The sequence below is a fragment of the Mustelus asterias genome, chromosome 6 (assembly GCF_964213995.1).
Source record: "Mustelus asterias chromosome 6, sMusAst1.hap1.1, whole genome shotgun sequence".
NCBI lineage: Eukaryota > Metazoa > Chordata > Chondrichthyes > Carcharhiniformes > Triakidae > Mustelus > Mustelus asterias.
The window spans coordinates 62,011,469-62,031,971 of NC_135806.1; the positions used below are offsets into that span (position 1 = coordinate 62,011,469).

General features: G+C 42.5%; 1 protein-coding gene across 5 annotated transcripts in view; it reads right to left on the bottom strand.

Moving 5' to 3' along the window:
* Positions 1–2,101: 2,101 nt before the first annotated feature.
* Positions 2,102–20,503, bottom strand: part of ercc6l2 (excision repair cross-complementation group 6-like 2) — a 91,698-nt gene continuing 73,296 nt past the window's right edge. For 4 of the 5 annotated variants that reach the window (XM_078214404.1, XM_078214408.1, XM_078214405.1 and 1 more), the window contains exons 18-20: positions 11,389–11,543; positions 5,632–5,816; positions 2,102–3,085 (exon numbers count right to left, since the gene is read on the bottom strand). In XM_078214404.1, coding sequence (XP_078070530.1) covers positions 2,242–3,085; positions 5,632–5,816; positions 11,389–11,543 — 1,184 coding nt within the window. In that variant the 3' untranslated portion in view covers positions 2,102–2,241. The remainder of the gene's footprint in view (positions 3,086–5,631; positions 5,817–11,388; positions 11,544–20,503) is intronic. The other variant, XM_078214407.1, reaches the window with a different exon arrangement.

Genomic DNA, 20,503 nt, shown 5'->3' on the forward strand with positions numbered 1-20,503 from the left:
TTCTTCCAGATTATTGTAAACTAATAGCAATATGGCTGTGCTGTGATGCGATGAATGCTGGGATATTTGCAAGACATAATGCAAAGATGGGTTAAAGGAGTTGAACTCCAAATCAGCCATGATTTAATTCAGCCTTATGGGGTTGAATATTTTACTCTTTATTCTATGTTCCTAACAGTAGATTGGAACTTTTCAGAAATCAATCTTTGACAACTAATACAGAAAAAGGAGTTTACTGTTTCCAAGTTTATGTATGTAAATGAATTTTCAGCTAAATTCATGGATTTTCATTAAAATGTCATCTGCTTAGAATATTTAATACTATCACCAAGAGGGAAAAAAGAATGGAACAACTGTAAAGGTGCAAGATAATAGTGTGCCATGCTCCCTCACATCGGCATTTATATTACTTCAGATTCACAAGCAAAATCAACCAATGCCGCAAAGCATTTACTTAAAATAACTACAAAAGGACATGGGCCAGAATATTACACCCCCGCTCCACAGGTTTTTAATTGCTGGTGGGGGCGGGGGGGGGGGGGGGGGAGGGCGCATGAAATTAGAGGGAGAGCATTAATTGGGCGTCACAGTGGCACAGTGGTTAGCACTGCTGCTTCACAGCGCCAGGGACCCAGGTTCGATTCCCAGCTTGGGTAGCTGTCTGTGTGGAGTTTGCACGTTCTCCCTGTGCCTGCGTGGGTTTCCTCCGGGTGCTCTGGTTTCCTCCTATATTCGGAAAGACATGCTGGTTAGGTGCATTGACCCGAGCAGGTGCCAGAGTGTGGCGACTAGGGGAATTTCACAGTAACTTCATTGCAGTATTAATGTAAGCCTTACTTGTGACTAATAAATAAACTTTAAGCTTTTACTTCTGGGTTCCTGCCTGCCCCAACCAAGCAATGATGTTATGCTCAGGTGGGTGAGGACTTGGACCAGAAGCCCACCCTTGTCCCAAACAAGGACTTAAGGGCCCTTCCCCACCCAGCCTCAAATTTGAGGCTGGCGGGAGGATTGAACTTGCGGGGGTGGGGATGGAGGGAGGGGAGGCAAAAAATCAGCAGAGTTACATCTTTGGCGGAAAGGGGGTTGGGACAACCCCATCAGAAGCCAATCGCCCGGAATTTAGGAAAGCAAAGAGAGTGTGCCAAAAAATATTGGCAGGTAAAATAAAAAAAATCCTAATATGATTTACTAATATATTAAGAGCACAAGGATAACCAAAGAAAAGGTAGGGCCTTTCAGAGATATACATGAGGGTTTTCAATGAGAACTTTGTCTCTGTCTTCACTAAGGAGAGGAGGGATGGTGTAGCCATGCTAGTTAAAAAGGAGTTTGAAATATTAGATACAATAAACATAGTGACAGATGAAGTTCTGGGGTGTTGGCACCCTTGAAAGTGAATAAGTCATCAGGACCATATGGATTGCATCCCAGGCTGTTGAAGGAAACCAGGGAGGAAACAGCAGATGCTTAAGGATCCTTTTCTAACCCTCATTAGATACTGGTGGGCTTCGAGAGGATTTGAGGTTTGCGAACATTGTACCATTATTTAAAAAGGATGTGAGGGATAAGCCAGAAAACTATAGGCCGGTCAGTCTGACTTCAGTGGTGGGCAAATTATTATAAACATTTTGAGTGCAAGGATAATCTAGAAAGGCACGGATTGATCAGGAATAGTCAGCATGGTTTCGTTAGGGAAAGATTGTGTCTTACTAACTTAATAGAAGTTTTTGAGGAAGTAACAAGGAGGATAGATGAGGGTAGTGCAGTGGACGTTGTCTACATGGATTTTAGTAAGGCATTTGACAAGGTCCCAAATGATAGACTGGTCAGAAAAGTGAGATCTCATGGGGTACAGGGGAAAACGTGAGATCCCGCCATCCAAAAATTTCAGGCCATGATCCTTTCTGTATAAAATTAAGGCTATGCGTACTTAAAATCCAGAAGAGAAACATGTTCAGACACTGAGAGCAATACGTTAACTGATGTAAAACAAGGTATCAATTGCAAAATTGTCCCAAATGATCGGGGTGCACCAGTGTTACTGGGTCTCCTGACCATAACCCATTACTGCCATCATTTGAATTTCAAATATCTTAAGTTTTGAAAACAAGCAGAAACAAATTCCTATACAAGAATTTTCCATTTTTATAATTATTATATCTCAGTTAAATTATTATTCATTTGTAGCTTTCTGTCACTCTTCTCCATCGAGCACTTCAGAGAGTTCCATTTCCATGGTTAACTTGCTAAAAACGTGCCTGAGGTTGAGGCACCAGAGTCATTCTTTGGATCACCTTTTTTCCATAAAAAGTTCTCATTCTTTTTCCAAAGGGTGTTGTCTGATTTTTCTCCTCTTTTCTTTGATTTCAAAGGTGTATGCTTACATAAACGCTCTATCACAGATAAATCTGTTAGTGTACTGACATACTCATTGTTACTTTGATTGAGAAAATCCCAAAAATCTTTTGGTTTGCGTTTTCCTTTTGGAACATGCCCTGAAGTCTTTACTGGCTGTGCACTTTGGATTTTCTTTCTCTCAAACAATGCATCCAGTATTGAGGTGTCACCAAGCAGCTCTGTGATTGAACCAGTTTTTGACTGTATTAATTCTTGCTTTGTATCTGAGTTGTCTGTTGATCCTCCAGCGAGTGGCCCTGTCTCCTCATGGTGCTGTTGACATTTCACAACCCCTCTGGAACTTGTCTCGCTCCTGTTTCGTTTACCTTTTGAGAGTGGAGTAGTTGAAGAACTTGAAAAATCCACGCTGATGCTACCGCCAACATCTTCAGCAAAATGACTAGAAAGAGATTTGTCTGTTAGCATTTTATTAGTTTTAATTTGAGGCAGTCTTGACTTATGGTTTGTGGTTGTAAAGACTCTTGAACTTTCCACTGTAGCATCATCCTCAAAGGCGGATTTTGGGGGCTGGGCTGGCATGATGCCTCTCAGTTCGGGATACCGGGATGTGTAAAACTCCCTCAGCATTGTCATCCGGTGCTGTGAGCTGCTGTTTAAAACATGCTCTGCCAAATCTTCCACTGAGGCCATATTGAAATACTCAGCCATTTCAGAGAGTTGTTTTCTGCAACAGAAAGGCAATAGCTTTTTCTTAACATAGAACTATTAAGTAAACAATTCAATATTTAAAGTTATAGTGAAAACATCTCTTCAAAATCTCTTGGGAGGTAATACGGCCAAATCACTTCTCCTATCTTCTGCCCTCTTTCCCTCCATATCTCCCATTCCCTTCCTCTCCACCAAATGCTTGATACTGCTCGTTGGTAAGATTCAACAGTACTATGTCAGCCTATGGCTTAAATCATCAAGTGCCTCCATCAACTCCATTCTTTTCATTTTGTGGGTGTTGTTGCAAAGATATTTTCTTAGTTGTACAGGTCGTGTATTAGTGAGAGCTTTCCTGGTGCAAACTAACAAGCGATTGACCCATTTGTGTTGGAATCTGGAAATTAAAAAACACATTGGCCCTTTTTCAATTATTGAAAGGGCTTGCTGAACAAACTATGCAGGGTACTGGCTGAATATTCCTTAAATGCCTTCTTAACCTGATATGTTGGATCGCCTATAGGGTATTCATAACTGATTGAGACAAAGGTTAATCCTACCCGATGAATTATTTCCCAAAGTTTTTTGTTGTTGTAGGCATGGGGATCAGGGAGGGGGAGAATATATTGTATTGGAGAAGCTGAAGGTAACTGAAATTAATTGATACTCTTCAATCCCCACATTAGTGTCATCCATTCACCTGGTGTACTGATACAATATATGTTCCTAATACTTCTGTCACTTTGCTTTCCAAATGTAAAATAACTTCTATTTGTTCCTTCTCAATAATTTGACAATATTTGGGCTGAATATCATTATGAGATGATAATGGCCTCTCTCAGTTTAATCTTCCTTTCAAAGCAACGTCTAAGTGTTTATCATACAGGTTGTAACCCATTCATGTTATAAGGAAATAATATATGGCAAGAGCTGAAGAAGAAAGCTGTACTCTAAAAGTTGTCTAAGGAACAAATCAGAAGCCATTCAAGCTTGAATCTTGTGGTTTATAATCCCATTCAAATGCTTTCTTAGTAAATTTCAATCTTATAATTTACATTCAACCAGCCATGTTTCTGTACATTGAATATACAGAATGCAAGAAAGATCATGACTAGGTCAAGATTCAGGGTTTAGGCGCGACCCTGAATATTTCAGATTATTACATAAGGGAGAAAGATATACAAGGTTATGATGAGAGAGTCAGATGAAGCAAAGTGGCAGGAGGCTCGTGTGCGGCATAAATACTGAAACAGACCAGATGGACTGAATGGCCTTCCTCTGTGCTGTATTTTCTGTTCTCCCGCTGATATAAACTATTGTTTCACAGTGGTGCAGACTAGAAGGTGCTTCGAAGCAAGATTATGTTGTCTTACCAGGATGCAGGAAGTCCTATTACCAGTTAGTATAAAGTGACAACAAAATGCTGACCTTTTATTGATACCTCCTTTTTTCCTTGTCTCTCTCCTCTCTCCAGCTGGCTCAGCTGTCACTCAGACATGGGATCCAGTGCTTTTTATTGCAATTAGCAATGGTGCAGGAAGTTTAAAAATTCCTCTATCACCTCTTGGATTAGTAACAGAAACACAGCAATAGAAAGGTTCCCTGTCACTTGCTACCAGTTTAATGTGTTGGTATTATTTTCCGATCTATGGCTAATCCTATTTGCAAGCTCTCTCTGTGACAGTGAGCAAAAAAAAACGTATTTGCCAGGGAATGCTTGCACAGCTGCACCACGGGTCTCGAGTAGAGGCTGCTGGATCTGCATCCATGCCTTCAGAACCTGTGTGGGCTGCGTGCATTATTCAGCACAGCACCACTGAACAGCTGAACATAAACAAAAAACTGACCAGGACACATATGTGGCCTTTCAGCTCACCCATGATTACAAAGAAAGGCTCAATTGTCATTTACCATATAATCAATTCATGCCTTAACGCATTCATTATTGCTCAATTATTGTATTATGGTGATGGCTGTCAAAACAAGATTTCTTGAATCAGTAATCTAGAGAGAGGGCCCTAAATCCTGTACAAAGTTCCTTACAAAAGTTAAGATTTTCAGAGAACATGGTGCAACAATGTAATCAGAAATGAGAGGAAACACAATGGCTTCTGGGAAAGTACTGGCCTATTTCTCAAAACGAACCACTTGCTATTCAGTCTCCATATTCCTTGCCTCGTTCTGCAGGTGTAACTACTTTTGATGGCCCCTTTACTATGCCATCTCTGCTATTGTGAAAAAAGGCATTGCCAATCCGAATGGAGACAAAACGGTGAGCAGAAGAATAGGTTAAGCATTTCCTGTACATTATATCGCTCTCCCTTCATTTGGCAAATACATTAATTTGGTACACTTAAGTACGAATAGTTTGAGCTCACATATTCACATTACCAGAGTGTCCCATTTCTTTCTGGACTCTTGTACATACAAAAGATAGAGAAGCCCCAGAAGTGTCACCTTCAGGTGAAAGTATTATGTAGCCAGAGAAATAATGAGCACAGCTGCCTTAACAAAGAGGAAGTAGAGCCCTTTTGACCTCTGACCTGCGTCTTCATGTTCACTCACCTACAGATTCCTTTGGGTGTCTGTCCCATCAGGAAGGTAATGCCACCTGCTTGGTGCATCTTCTTCTCTGTCTGTGTGACAGGATGCACAAATGAAAGGGGAGGTAACTTTTGACTTTCATTCGTTTGGTGTTGCTGAGTGGATTTTTGAGGGAAACCAAGCACTTTAGCAGTTTCCTGAAGTTTCTAAAATAAAAACATTGGTCAAATACTTTCAAGAATAAAATCTTAAATCATACACAGGATTCAACATGCTCCCAACTCTAGATAAAAAAGTAAGTGATCTAAACAGACTTCCCAAATCTCTTCTCATTTGCCTAACATTGTTTAGAATTCCTAAGTGAGGCAAAATGCAACATCTGAAATAAAATTTAACTCATTTAGTTTGCTGTAATGATCTGTATATTGAGTGCAAATAAATCCTCAGATACATTTTACTTAAAGACTGCATTTTACATAATTTAGTTACACTTGTATAAAATATGTACTCTCGTTAAGGAGTTTCTGACAATTATTTTTGATTGAATTACTGAACAATTCAATGATTAGCCATACAAGGTGATAGACTTGATGTCTTGACTAATGTACCTTCATTCTTACTATCTTGGAACACTCACTTTGTCACATGAGGCTTTTAACCTGGTTATTTGTACACATGCTGACAAGTTCTCCAATCTTTGGCTTGTACAGCCATTTTAAAAATGTGAGCCACCACATTATACTAGCCCTTCAATACAACTCAACAGTAAACAGCTCGCTAAATGAGACCTGCTCTTTTAGGTGGATATAAATGATTTAGTGGCATTGTTTGGAGGACAGCAGGTTTCTCCAGTGGCCAAACTAATATTAATCCTCAACGAACATCTCTAAAACAAATGATCTTGTATTTATTACATTTCTGTTTGTGGGATCTTGCTGTGTGCATATCAGCTGCAGAGACTCCTACGTTATAACAGTGATTACAATTGCAAAAAGCATGTCATTGGTTGTAAAGTGCTTTGGAATGCCCCGAGTTTGTGAAATGCACGACAGAAATGCAAGTTCTTCTTTTCCTTTGGAGATCATGGAGTCAAATATTTTCACGATTGGAAATGGTACGTTCATCTGAGGATTACCCTATTTGCTAATAGCCATTATAAATCTTCCTTCAATCCAGAAAGTGATGTTGACATAACTAATTATATCAGGGCTAACTGCAAGTGAATTAGCAGCAATATCAGAAAGTGGTCCTCGTGCATGTTCTCAATCACTGACTGTTCCAATCCGTGCTGCTGGCAGGAGATGGATTCTGTCAGTGAAAGACTAGTTACGGATATTGATATTGGCACAATTACCAGTTGATGGGAAGTGAACCATATTGCTGAGTTTGTGCTTTGTGTGTGCAATGTGTTCTTTCCACCTATACAATCTGGAATACCATGAGTTGGAAGGACAGGAAGACTGGATCAACTCTACCACATCGCTGCAGCTATCAGTCTGCATTTGTTTGTTTGCTGCTTTTTAGAAATAGAAGGCCTTTCTTTTACTAGGAGGCTAAAATCTTCCTTTAGTTTTGAAAACGTTAACAATGCTTCATTACAGTAAACCATTAGGAGAAGGAATAAAAAAGGTTCAGAAACAAACATGGTTCAGGCAACATTATTAACCAAACCAAGAACTCCTTCATTGTAACAAGGGGCAGAAACATAAATACATTTGGTCCTGGTGTTTCAGGAGACTTGCACTGGTTGGGATTAATGTAAATATGGAACCCTGCTGGGATCCATACAAAGGCCTTTTCTGGTGCCTTAACTATTTACTTTTGTTTCATGCAGGTAAAAATTTCTACCATCAAGCCAATTGTATATCCAATTTGCCAGCTCTCCTTGGATTCCACTTGATCTAACCTCCCAGAGCAGCCGACCATGTGGAACTTTATCAAAGGCCTTACAGAAGCCCATATCGACTACATCTACCGCTCTGCCCTCATTAACCTTCCACCAGACTTGCCTATCTTTGGAAAATCAATCTGCCACGATCAGAATTAAAATGAGGTTAAAACAAAAGCAGCCCAACTTGTAGCATATACAACTGCATCAAATGTGTTAACTTAGCGTAAAGCTTAACAATCGACCCCACATTAGAGGAGGAAGTTTGTGGGCTATATTGAATACATCTACTAAGCATGTGTTCTGAAATTTGTTACAATTGGTAATACAATATAAAATCTGATATTGTGTGTGCCAATTTTTAACTGGTGTTTGTTTACTCATTTTATTAACATGATCTGGTGAAATAAAATGAACTCCTGAGAGTTGATGCATATGGGAAGATGGAACTACTTCCATTCGTAACAGACATAAAATGGGTGTCTAGACACTCAGCACCTAAATGAGCTTTCTAATTGTTGAATAAGAGTGAAATGTTTTAAGAGTTTGATCAAAAAGATGCTACTGAGACCAATGCTTAAAAACGAAGTACTGACATCTGGCTGAGTGACTCCCCAGAGTCGTTTTCATTGACAAATCGCCAATCCTGACAATTTGAAAAAAAAAATGAAACACTTATCAAAAAACAGGGTCACACAGGATGAAGAAATCTTAAAAAGTTCTTTTTGAAACTTTTTTGGAAGATACACTCTGGCAATCTACATTTCAAAAAAATAAAATTTGAAACATGCCCAAACAAAACTTATGCTCTCAGCACAGTTGTGTGGAGGTGCTTAAGGATATCTGCTGTCTACAGACTAGAAGTTTGCCATAGACAATGACTTTCTGTCACACGACACCTCAACAACAAGTAACATGATTCAAGGGTTTACTGCTAATCTAGGTTTGTTGCAAGTCTTCTCCTGATTTTCCTCATCAACCCCTGCTGTGAACACAATGGGCTGTAAAAATATTTATCAGATTAGGCCACATTTTGTTTAAATCTGCAAAGCTTATGTTGACCTATAATAAAAGCAGATCTAGGGTCGGATTTTTCCATCTTATCAGGTGCCAAAGTGCATTGGGCTTTAGAAATGGTGGGAGGGACATGGTTCCAAGATTCCCATCTACATTCGGCAATTTTTAGCAGCGCGGGATAAGGGGCAGGTCAGGAGCCCACACGTGGCCAGCAACATTGAAGAAATGGGCATTTCAGACTTTCTGCAATTTCCATGGGAGCCAGGCCAGTTATGGAAGATGACTTGACTCATACCAGCGCAGAGGTGTTGTGAACCATGGTATGGAGTTGGGAACTGAACAAAAGGTAAAGTCAAAATCTGTTGTCAACTTCATATGGCATAATAAATGCTGTATCATAATTTATATATGCTTTAATACAGTGACTGATGATAGGGTTTTGTTTTGAAAATATAAATGGCCATTAAATAATGTGTTTGCCAGGTCGTCACTTCTGACATCTGACAAGGTGTGAAGGCAATGAATAACATTGTAGAAGTGGAAAAAGTCTTCAGCTGCATTAGAGTACATTAGCCACTGGACTAAAAGCTATACTGCATTGTACACTCATGAAATCCAGATCTGATGGTGTGAAATGTGCCCAAACATTTTGTTGTTTTCCTTGAAGTTCAACTCAGCAATCTGTTTGGCTGTTTCAAAGCTTTGACAGATGGCTGAGCTTCTACCTGTCTACAAAATACTTTAATGGATTCAGCTCAGGAGGGTCTGTTGACACAGTTGTTCAGTAGATTCTCAGCATGCATGTTTGTCTGACTTCTAAACCCACTAATGGATTTGGTTCAGCATGGGTTGTTGATAAAGCTGTCATACCTTTCATACAGTGGGGGATGTGAGCTTGATTATTTTGACAGATTTATGAGCTGTTCAGAGGATTACGTTTATTGAAATGGAATTCAAGTAGTGTTTGTTTATTTTAACAAATCTATGAGCTTCTCAAATTATTCCCAACATTATTACAGAGCACATGAGTTCTATTTACGATGGATACTGGGCGAGTACATTGCCGGGGCATAGGGATGAGGGTTGTAGCGCATAGAGGGCTAGGGGGCCTCACACTCATCTTGAGAACTGGGCCAATATATCAGTGAACGGAGGTGGGTTTTTTAACTTGGCTGCCTTGGTATTGGCCTGCCTCTGTCTCAGACTTGCCCCTGACTCCCTGCCTTGAAATGGTGGTGCCAGGAATCTCTCAACTATCGATTACCACCTCCAAATAGGAATTCCAGCCCATAGTTTCCCGGTCTCTGACATGATCTATGCTACATACCAAATTCATGCTACAATATCAGTGCTAGCCGGAGGTGGCAGGAGTGGGTAACCCTCCATCCTTGTTAACGAGAAGCCTCTCTCCTTTTTACAGCATTTCTAGCCATAGGAAATAATCTTGAGTAGAACTGCAATCTTTATAATTCACTTTCTTTTTTCTCTAAATAATTTATTTATTTTGCACAAAGCAATTCAGTTACAACAGAGGTGCTACTTGCCTACAAAAACACCTCACTAAACAGGAAAATAAATGTTCCTAAGAACAGAGGTACAGGACTAGGCAATTCAGCCTGTTCCACTATTCAAATAGATTATGCTGGGTCTGTTTCTTAACTTCTAGACTAGACTAGAACTAGAGGGCACAGCCTCAAAATAAAGGGGGGTCAGTTTAGGACAGAGTTGAGGAGGAACTTCTTCTCTCAGAGGGTGGTGAATCTCTGGAATTCTCTGCCCACTGAAGTGGTGGAGGCTACCTCGTTGAATATGTTTAAATCACGGATAGATGGATTCCTGATCGGTAAGGGAATTAGGGGTTATAGGGATCAGGCGGGTAAGTGGAACTGATCCACTTCAGATCAGCCATGATCTTATTGAATGGCGGGGCAGGCTCGTGGGGCTAGATGGCCTACTCCTGCTCCTATTTCTTATGTTCTTATGTTCTTCTGTAACCTTTCATAACCATGCCTAACAAAAATGTAGCTGTATTCAAAAAGAGACCTCAGCATGCTGTTACCAACCTACCTTTGGTGCTTCGAAAGCTTTTCAAATATCTTGTTTAAATCACATAAATCTTTACACAATTCCTCAGTTTAAAAAAAATTTAAAATGGACAGGTAGGACAACATTAGAGCAACCCTGCTTTTGGAAACCCTCCAGTCATACTTCTAGACTGAACTAGAATGGGTCCAGGCGTGATGATTAGACTGGATTAGATCATTAGACTCCTTAGAGTAGTAAGGTTCGGTTTTATTATGCTTTTGAACTTCAAATTACAATTCATTACAGGAATTGTTAATCAACTTTTTCCATTTTTTAAAGCTTTCTCGTGACATTTCAGCTTCTTCTGTGACTGCATGTGCACGCCCATCTTTATTTTGCTGTGCATGTTATTTTTAGAACAGGATTTAATTTCAGTGCCTTTTGTTTCCTGGTTGGCTGTGAGAATTTTTAAAATGTGATTTACAGTTTGGAAAGCTTGATAACATCACTGCAACTCCCCGCTGGGAATCCCGATTAAAGAATGCAATGATTCACAGCATGGCAAGAGAGAGAGAGAGAGAGGTTCTAGATCTCTCAGTGAGACTGTCTTCAAGGTTAGTGGTGAATGCCTTTGCTTCACTGCCGACTACAAAATCCAGGCCAACAGAAAATGCCAAGTCCATAAAAATCTAGTCAGGTCATCTCACAACCAGTATTAACTTCATACAGTCATTGAGAACCAGATAACCACCTTTATTAATGAGATTCTATAAACTCATGAATAAAATTATTAAATGGTGTAGAGCAATTAATATACATAAAATGACACTGTTCATTCGCCATTTTACCTGACTAGTGTGCATTGCTACATTTGCAGGAATCTGGGAATATTGTTTCAGCTCAAATACATCGCGAATTGCAGTACGACTCATTTTATTTTCAGCCTTGCTGGATCCAATCACATGTTGGTTTGAATGAATGAAAGCCACTTCCTTTACGTCACCTAATAATTGAAACATTAAACACCAATTAACAGTAACCCTGTCACTGAAAACCATTTTAAAACAAACAAGCATCAGGAAATCAAGTCATGTACCTTAAACGAGTTTCATATAAAAGCAGGATTTTTCTGGTGTATCCCTTTCAGTTTGTTTGGCTAAATTCAAATCCTCTTTACACTATGGAAGAATTATTGGTTAAAATGCACTTTGATGCTCCTCAGTTGATCAAAAATGGATCTGAGTGTTGGAACCCCAGGAAGCCACTTCTCACTTACTCCCCCAGACAATGTCAGAGATTTGAGGCAACCCATCCTTTGTGATAAAATCAGACTGCTAGCATCCTTGTATTTAATCAGAAAAGGTCTCCAATTCATTTGTATTCAATGCATGTTATTTATTTCTTCAGTATCATTTAATAGAATCATTGGGGGAGATTCTCCCAAAAGCGCTGAATTGGCGGGAGAACTCTTCTAAATCACGACTGTTTGTCAGTTCAACTTCTCACTCAAATCTCTGCACTCTGTGCACTGCAGAGGTCGCAATTGTGAATCTCATTAAAAACCCAGGGGGCGGGGCCTATTCACACCGGAGTCTGACAGTTCTGGAACACTGCGCATGCGCAGTGGCCCTGATCTGTCAGTCTCCCCATTTGCTGGCCAGTTGGATCACTAGCCAGCCCGGGACCCTCCCGATGCTGCCCCTCCAGCCCCTTCCACGGCCCGATCGCAGCCCCCACAACCTCCCCGTCAGCCAGTCCTGACCCCCCATCCCAGATGCACAGCGCCCCCCCCCCCCCCAAGCAGTGGCAATCCCCCCACCCCCCTCACCCCAGCAGATCCCCCCCCCCCAACTGATCCCTCCCCGGGGTCAGATTTCCCCCCCCCCCCACCCCCCGGCAGACCACTAGCCCCCCCCAGCCCGCCCCAATCGCTGCCTTCCATCCATCCCAGACCGGTTGCCATGCAGTGGCAGCAGGACCGCCCACCCCACCGATTTCCCCTAGGCCCTGCCCACAATAGGCCCCACCCCCTTGGCACCATCCAATGCCCAATGGGCAGTGCCAAGGTGCCCCCTGGGCATGGGCACTTTGCCCCTTGGCCTTTGGCAGTGCCGGGGGCACAGATTAGCACTGCCAGGGTGCCCCCATGCCCAGGGGGCACCACCTCCCCACTGCCCAACCTCCTGGGGGACCCCGATTGCCCCCCCCTTCATTCCGGCAGGGTCTCCCGCTAGTTCCCCGAATGTGGGGAGCTACTCTCAACCTCGACGGAATGAAGTACTCCTGGCGGGGTGGGAAATTCAATCGGGGCCGGAAAGTTCCCGATAGTTACATTTAAAATACATTTTAAAAATACTACAAAAAGATTCAAACGACTTATCTGTCTTCCCACCGGTTTTCAGCGTGGTCTGGTCTCCGACTGTTCTCCGGCTCTGGGAGATGTGCATGCGTTCCCAGCGCATGCGCAAATCTTGGAACAAGGCCGGCGACGCGCATCTCCCACTCCGACCCGCCAGAAAAGTTGCGAGTCGGGATGGGAGAATCACCCCCATTATTTTAAATGTTTACCAGACCTGTCATATTCTGTTTTAGACCTGGCTTCACTGATTCCCAATATCATTTGCAATTAAATAGACGCATCGCAATCAAATTAAGAAAACAATTTGCCTTAAAGTTGGAGCAGCTAGCCACTTCTTTGTTCACCCCAGCTGAGATGATTAGGTCACATGCAAATTCAGCGGCACAGACCTCAATTCTGGTGCATTCACGTTGTAACTATAAGACCATAAGACATAGGAGCAGAATTAGGCCACTCGGCCCATCGAGGCTGCTCCGCCATTCAATCATGGCTGATTTTTTTCTCATCCCCATTCTCCTGCCTTTTCCCCATAACCCCTGGTCCCCTTATTAATCAAGAACCTATCTATCTCTGTCTTAAAGACACTCAATGACCTGGCCTCCACAGCCTTCTGTGGCAAATAGTTCCACAGATTCACCACTCTCTGGCTGAAGAAATTCCTCCTCATCTCTGTTTTAAAGGATCGTCCCTTTAGCCTGAGGTTGTGCCCTCTTATGAGTGGAAACATCCTCTCCACGTCTGCCCTATCCAAGCCACGCAGTATCCTATAAGTTTCAATAAGATCCCCCCCTCATCCTTCTAAACTCCAACGAGTACAGACCCAGAGTCCTCAGCTGTTCCTCATACGACAAGCTCTTCATTCCAGGGATCACTCTTGTGAACCTCCTCTGGACCCTTTCCAAGGCCAGCACATCCTTCCTTAGATATGGGGCCCAAAACTGCTCACAATACTCCAAATGGGGCTGACCAAAGCCTTATACAGCCTCGGAAATACATCCCTGCTCTTGTATTCTAGTCCTCTCGACATGAATGCTAACATTGCATTTGCCTTCCTAACTGCCATTCTGAACCTGCACGTTAACCTTAAGACAATCTTGAACAATGACTCCCAAGTCCCTTTGTGTTTCTGATTTCCTAAGCATTTTCCCATTTAGAAAATAGTCTATGCCTCCATTCCTCCTTCCAAAGTCCATAACCTCTCACTTTTCTACATTGTATTCCATCTGCCACTTCTTTGCCCACTCTCCTAACCTGTCCAAGTCCTTCTGCAGCCCCCCGCTTCCTCATACTACCTGTCCCTCTACATATCTTTGTATCATCTGCAAACTTAGCAACAGTGCCTTCAGTTCCTTGCTCCAAGTCGTTAATGCATATTGTGAAAAGTTGTGGTCCCAGCATCGACGCTGAGGACCGGCTGCCATCCTGAGAAAGACCACTTTATCCCCACTCTCTGCCTTCTGCCAGTCAGCCAATCCTCGATCCATGCCAGGATCTTACCCTTAACACCAGGGGCTCTTAACTTATTTAACAGTCTCCTATGTGGCACCTTGTCAAAGGCCTTCTGGAAATCTAAATAAATCACGTCCACTGGTTCTCCTTTATCTAATTTCCTTGTTCCCTCCTCAAAGAACTCTAATAGATTTGTCAGACATGACCTCCCCTTGACAAAGCCGTGCTGACTCAGTCCTACTTTATCATGCACTTCCAAGTACTCTGCGATCTCATCTTTAATAATGGACTCTAAAATCTTGCTAATGACCAAAGTCAGGCTAACCGGCCTATAATTTCCCATCTGCTGCCTCCCTGTTCTTAAACAGCGGTGTTACATTCGCTACTTTCCAGTCCTCTGGTACCCTCCCTGCCTCCAGTGATTCCTGAAAGATCACCACCAATGTCTCCACAATTTCCTCAGTTATCTCTTTTAGAACCCTGGAGTGTAGTCCATCCGGTGCAGGTGATTTATCCACCTTCAGACCTTTCAGTTTCCCCAGAATCTTCTTCTTAGTGATGGCCACTACACTCACCTGTGCCCCTTGATTCTCCTGAAGCTCTGGTATCCCACTGGTGTCTTCCACCGTGAAGACTGATGCAAAGTAACTATTCAGTTCCTCTGCCATTGCTTTGTTTCCTATTATTACTTCTCCAGCCTCATTTTCCAGTCCAATGGCTATTTTTGCCTTTCTCTTACCTTTCATATATTGAAAAAAACTCTTCCTATCTTCTTTTATATTACGAGTTAGCTTACACTCATATTTCATCTTCTTCCCCCTTATTGCTTTTTTAGTTGTCCTTTGCTCGCTTTTAAAGGCTTCCCAATCCTCCGGCTTCCCACTAATCCTTGCCACTTTTTCTTTTGCTTTTACGCTGTCCTTGACTTCCCTTGTCAGCAATGGATGCCTCGTCCTCCCCTTAGCATGTTTCCTCCTCCTTGGGATGAATTTCTGTTGTGCCTCCCAAATAACTCTCAAAAACCCCTGCTATTGCTGTTCCACTGTCTTCCCTGCTAGGCTCCCTTTCCAATCAACTCTGGCCAGCTCCTCCCTCATGTCTTGTAGTTACCTTTATTTAATTGTAATACCATTACATCTGATTCCAGCTTCTCCCACTCAAACTGCAGGGTAAATTCTATCATATTGTGGTCACTGCTTCACCTTAAATTCCCCAATCAAGTCTGCCTCATTACACATCACCAAATCCAGAATTGCCTGTTCCCTAGTAGGCTCTGTCACAAGCTGCTCCAAAAAATGAGGGAAGTCAAGGACAGCATCTCTTAGACATTCCACAAATTCCTTTTCTTGGGACCCACTACCTACCTGATTTTCTCAGTCCACCTGCATATTGAAATCCCCCATGATTATTGTAATATTGCCTTTTTTATATGCCTTTTCTATCACCTGATTTATTTTCTGCCCCATATCCTGACTACTGCTGTACATTATTTTAGGGGCCTGTACATAACTCCCATCAGGGTCTTTTTTACCTTTGCGATTCCTCAACTCTACCCACAGAGATTCTATGCCTTCTGATCCTATATCACTTCTTGCTATCGATTTAACTTCATTCCTTACTAACAATGCAACCCCGCTCCCTTTGCCCATCTGCCTGTCCTTCCGATAGGACACATATCCTTGGATATTTAGATCCCAGCCCTGATCCCCTTGCAGCCACGTCTCTGTGATGCCCACAACATCATACCGGCCAATTTCAATGTGCGCAACAAGCTCATTTACCTCGTTCCGTATACTGCGCGCATTTAGTTACAACACCCTCTGTCCTGCATTGACCACCTCGCTTCTCATACTTGTCACCTTTTTTGCTCTGCCTGAGGTTAGATTCCTGCCACCTTCTATACTCTCTATTCTATTCCGTGGTCTGGAAACTTTACTAACCTCTCCTGAGCCCTCAGCTCCATTAACCTGCACTTCTACTCTCTCCTTTAACTTTGATTTTCTAATTATAAGAACATAAGAAATAGGAGCAGGAGTAGGCCATCTAGCCCCTCGAGCCTGCCCCGCCATTCAATAAGATCATGGCTGATCTGATAGTGGTTTAGTTCCACTTACCCGCCCGCTCCCCATAACCCTTAATTCCCTTATTGATCAGAAATCTATCTACCTGCGACTTAAACATATTTAACGAGGTAGCCTCCACTGCTTCAATGGGCAGAGAATTCCAGAGATTCACTACCCTCTGAGAGAAGAAGTTCCTCCTCAACTCTGTCCTAAACTGACTCCCCCTTATTTTGAGGCTGTGTCCTTTAGTTCTTGTTTCCTTTCTAAGTGGAAAGAATCTCTCTGCATCTACCCTGTCTAGCCCCTTCATTATCTTATATGTCTCTATAAGATCTCCCCTCAGCCTTCTAAACTCCAACGAGTACAGGCCCAATCTACTCAATCTCTCCTCATAAGCTAACCCCCTCATCTCCGGTATCAACCTGGTGAACCTTCTCTGTACTCCCTCCAAGGCCAATACATCCTTCTGCAAATAAGGGGACCAAAATTGCACACAGTACTCCAGTTGCAGCCTCACCAGTACCTTGTACAATTGCAGCAAGACCTCCCTGCTTTTATACTCCATCCCCTTCACGATAAAGGCCAACATTCCATTTGCCTTCTTGATCACCTGCTGCACCTGCAAACTGAGTTTTTGTGATTCATGCACAAGGACCCCCAGGTCCCTCTGCACAGTAGCATGCTGTAATTTTTCACCATTTAAATAATAGTCCATTTTACTATTATTCCTTCCAAAGTGGATAACCTCACACTTGTCAACGTTATACTCCATCTGCCAAATCCTCGCCCACTCACTTAGCCTATCCAAATCTCTGCAGACTTTCCGCATCCTCCACGCAATTCGCTTTCCCACTCATCTTTGTATCATCCGCAAACTTTGTTACCCTACACTCGGTCCCCTCCTCCAGATTGTCTATGTATATGGTAAACAGTTGAGGCCCCAGCACCGATCCTTGCGGCACGCCACTAGTCACCAACTGCCAACCAGAAAAGCACCCATTTATTCCAACTCTCTGCTTTCTGTTAGATAGCTAATCCTCAATCCATGCTAACACTTTACCCCCAACTCCCTGTACCCTAATCTTCTGCAGCAACCTATTGTGAGGCACTTTATCGAACGCCTTCTGGAAATCCAAAAACACCACATCCACCGGTTCCCCTCTGTCAACTGCACTCGTTACATCTTCATAAAAATCCAGTAAATTCGTCAAGCACGACTTTCCCTTCATGAATCCATGCTGCGTCTGCTTGATCGAACCATTTTTTCCAGTGTCCTGCTATGTCTTCTTTAATGATGCATTTCAGCAATTTCCCAACTACGGACGTTAAGCTAACCGGCCTGTAGTTACCCGCCTTTTGTCTACCTCCTTTTTTAAACAGTGGCATCACATTAGCTGTTTTCCAATCAGCTGGCACTTCCACAGAGTCCAGCGAATTTTGATAAATTACAACCAACGCATCCACTATTACTTCTGCCATTTCTTTCAGTACCCTGGGATGCATTCCATCCGGGCCCAGGGACTTGTCTACCTTTAGTCCCATTAGCCTACCAAGCACTACCTCTTTAGTAATAGTAATCGTTTTAAGGACCTCATCCTCTACAGTCCCACGACCATCAATTTTTGGTAAGCTATTTGTGTCCTCTACCGTGAAGACCGACACAAAAAACTTGTTTAAGGCCTCGGCCATTTCCTCGTTTCCCGTTATTAAATCCCCCTTCTCATCTTCTAAGGGTCCAACATTTACTTTAGCTACTCTTTTCCTTTTTATATATTTGTAAAAACTTTTACCATCAGTTTTTATATTTTGTGCTAGTTTAGTTTCATAATCTATCTTTCCTTTCTTTATCACTTTCTTAGTAGTTCTTTGTTGTTTTTTAAAGCTTTCCCAATCTTCTAATTCCCCACTAGTTTTGGCCACTCTGTACACATCGATTTTTAATTTAATACTCTCCTTTATTTCCTTAGTCATCCAAGGCTGGTCATCCCTTTTCTTACATTCCTTTTTTATCACAGGAATATATTTTTGCTGAGTACTGAGAAAAATCTCCTTAAAAATCCGCCACTGTTGCTCAGCTGTCCTACCAACTAGTCTGCGCTCCCAGTCTACATTAGCCAATTCTGCCCTCATCCTATTGTACTCGCCTCTGTTCAAGCAGAGGACACTGGTTTGGGACCCTACTTTCTCACCCTCCATTTGTATTAGAAATTCAACCATATTGTGATCACTCATTCCAAGAGGATCCCTCACAAGAAGATCATTAATTTTACCTGTCTCATTACACAGGACCAGATCCAAGATAGCTCGCTCCCTCGTAGGTTCTGTAACATACTGTTTGAGGAAACTATCCCGACAGCATTCTAAGAACTCTTCCTCAAGTCCACCGCGACCGACTTGAGTCAACCAATCAATATGCAGGTTAAAATCCCCCATGATTATTGCTGTTCCGTTTTTGCACGCATCCATTATTTGCTTGTTTATAGCCCGACCCACCTCAAAGTTATTATTTGGGGGCCTATAGACCACGCCCACCAGTGACTTTCTCCCCCTACTATTCCTTATCTCCACCCACAACGATTCCACATTCTGCTCCTTAGAGCCTATATCGTCTCTCACTACCGCCCTGATGTTATCTTTAATTAACAGAGCTACCCCACCTCCTTTTCCTTCCTGTCTATCCTTCCGAAATGTCTGATACCCCTGGATATTCAGTTCCCAGTCCTGGTCACTCTGCAACCACGTTTCTGTAATGGCCACTTTGTTTCGAATGCTATGTGCATTCAGGTAAAGTGTCTTTATGCTAGCCTTTATATGGACCCGATTTGTTAGTGCATTCTTTTGATTGTACGCTCTGTCCCTACCTGTCGCAAACTGGTTATCCTTCCCCAGACCATCTCCTTGCACTGCGTTGACCACCTCCCTTCTTGTGTTTGTCACCTTTTTTACTCTGCCTGAGCCCTTGACTCCTTTAACTAGATGAATGTCCTCATCATTAACCCTCACTCGTACCCTCTCCTTTATCTTTGATTTTGTAATTCCCCATACCCCTGAATCCTCCCCTCCACTATTTAGTTTAAAGCCCTATTTACAGCCCTGGTTATACGATTCGCCAGGATTCTGGTCCCAGCACGATTCAGACGAAGACCATCCCATCTGAACAGGTCCCATCTTCCCCAATACTGGTGCCGATGTCCTATGAATTCAAACCCATTCTTCCCACACCAATCTTTGAGCCACGCATTTACCTCCTTAATCTTATTGACCCTGTGCCAATTAGCTTGTGGCTCAGGTAGTAATCCAGAGATTACCACCTTGTTGGTTCTGCTTTTTAACTTAGCTCCTAGTTGTTCATACTGTGGTAGCTTTTGCTTTGCACTGACATTGCAATTGTAGGGGTAGATGCTGGGCTCAGACTTGGCAATGGTAGTGTACGCCTGAACCATGCGACCTAGCATAGCCAGGAACTGGTCCTTGAGCCTTAGCTAGATATCTGGGACAGATCTCCAGGAATTAAAGATTAATCTGCTGGATGTCGCTGTGGGCAACCCAGGAGACAAATTGTAACATCATTTTTAAAAAACTACTTTGAAAACTTTTGTTTATTAATATTGGACAAGAAAAAAGGTGTTTGACTGGATAGAGTGGATGGAGACAGAAGTTTATACAATGAGATCTCCAGGAGTATGTCCAGTAGAGTTTGCAACGCAAATGGGGTGAGCAGGTGGTGCCAAGACCTGTCTCCACATTGATCCAGGTCTATGGAAATGGAAGATGGGGGCATTCCCGCTGCTCCAGGATCCAGAATAGTAGTATCCTTTACAAACCAAAAAAATGTTTTTGATCGGTGGCCACAGGGGTTGCTGAAGAATTGTGAATTGGGCTCTGCCTGCTGGTAACTAATCAGGGGTCTTTTAACGGGACTTGGATCATAACTGAGGGCCCTAGGAAGTGTTCCACACAGGTTTAGCAATGAGGCCTGTTGACTGGGCATAGGCTGTCTCACATCTAAATGGTTTAAAGTCTTAAAGTATATTTATTAGTGTCATAATTAGGCCTACATTAGCATTGCAATGAAGTTACTGTGAGAAATCC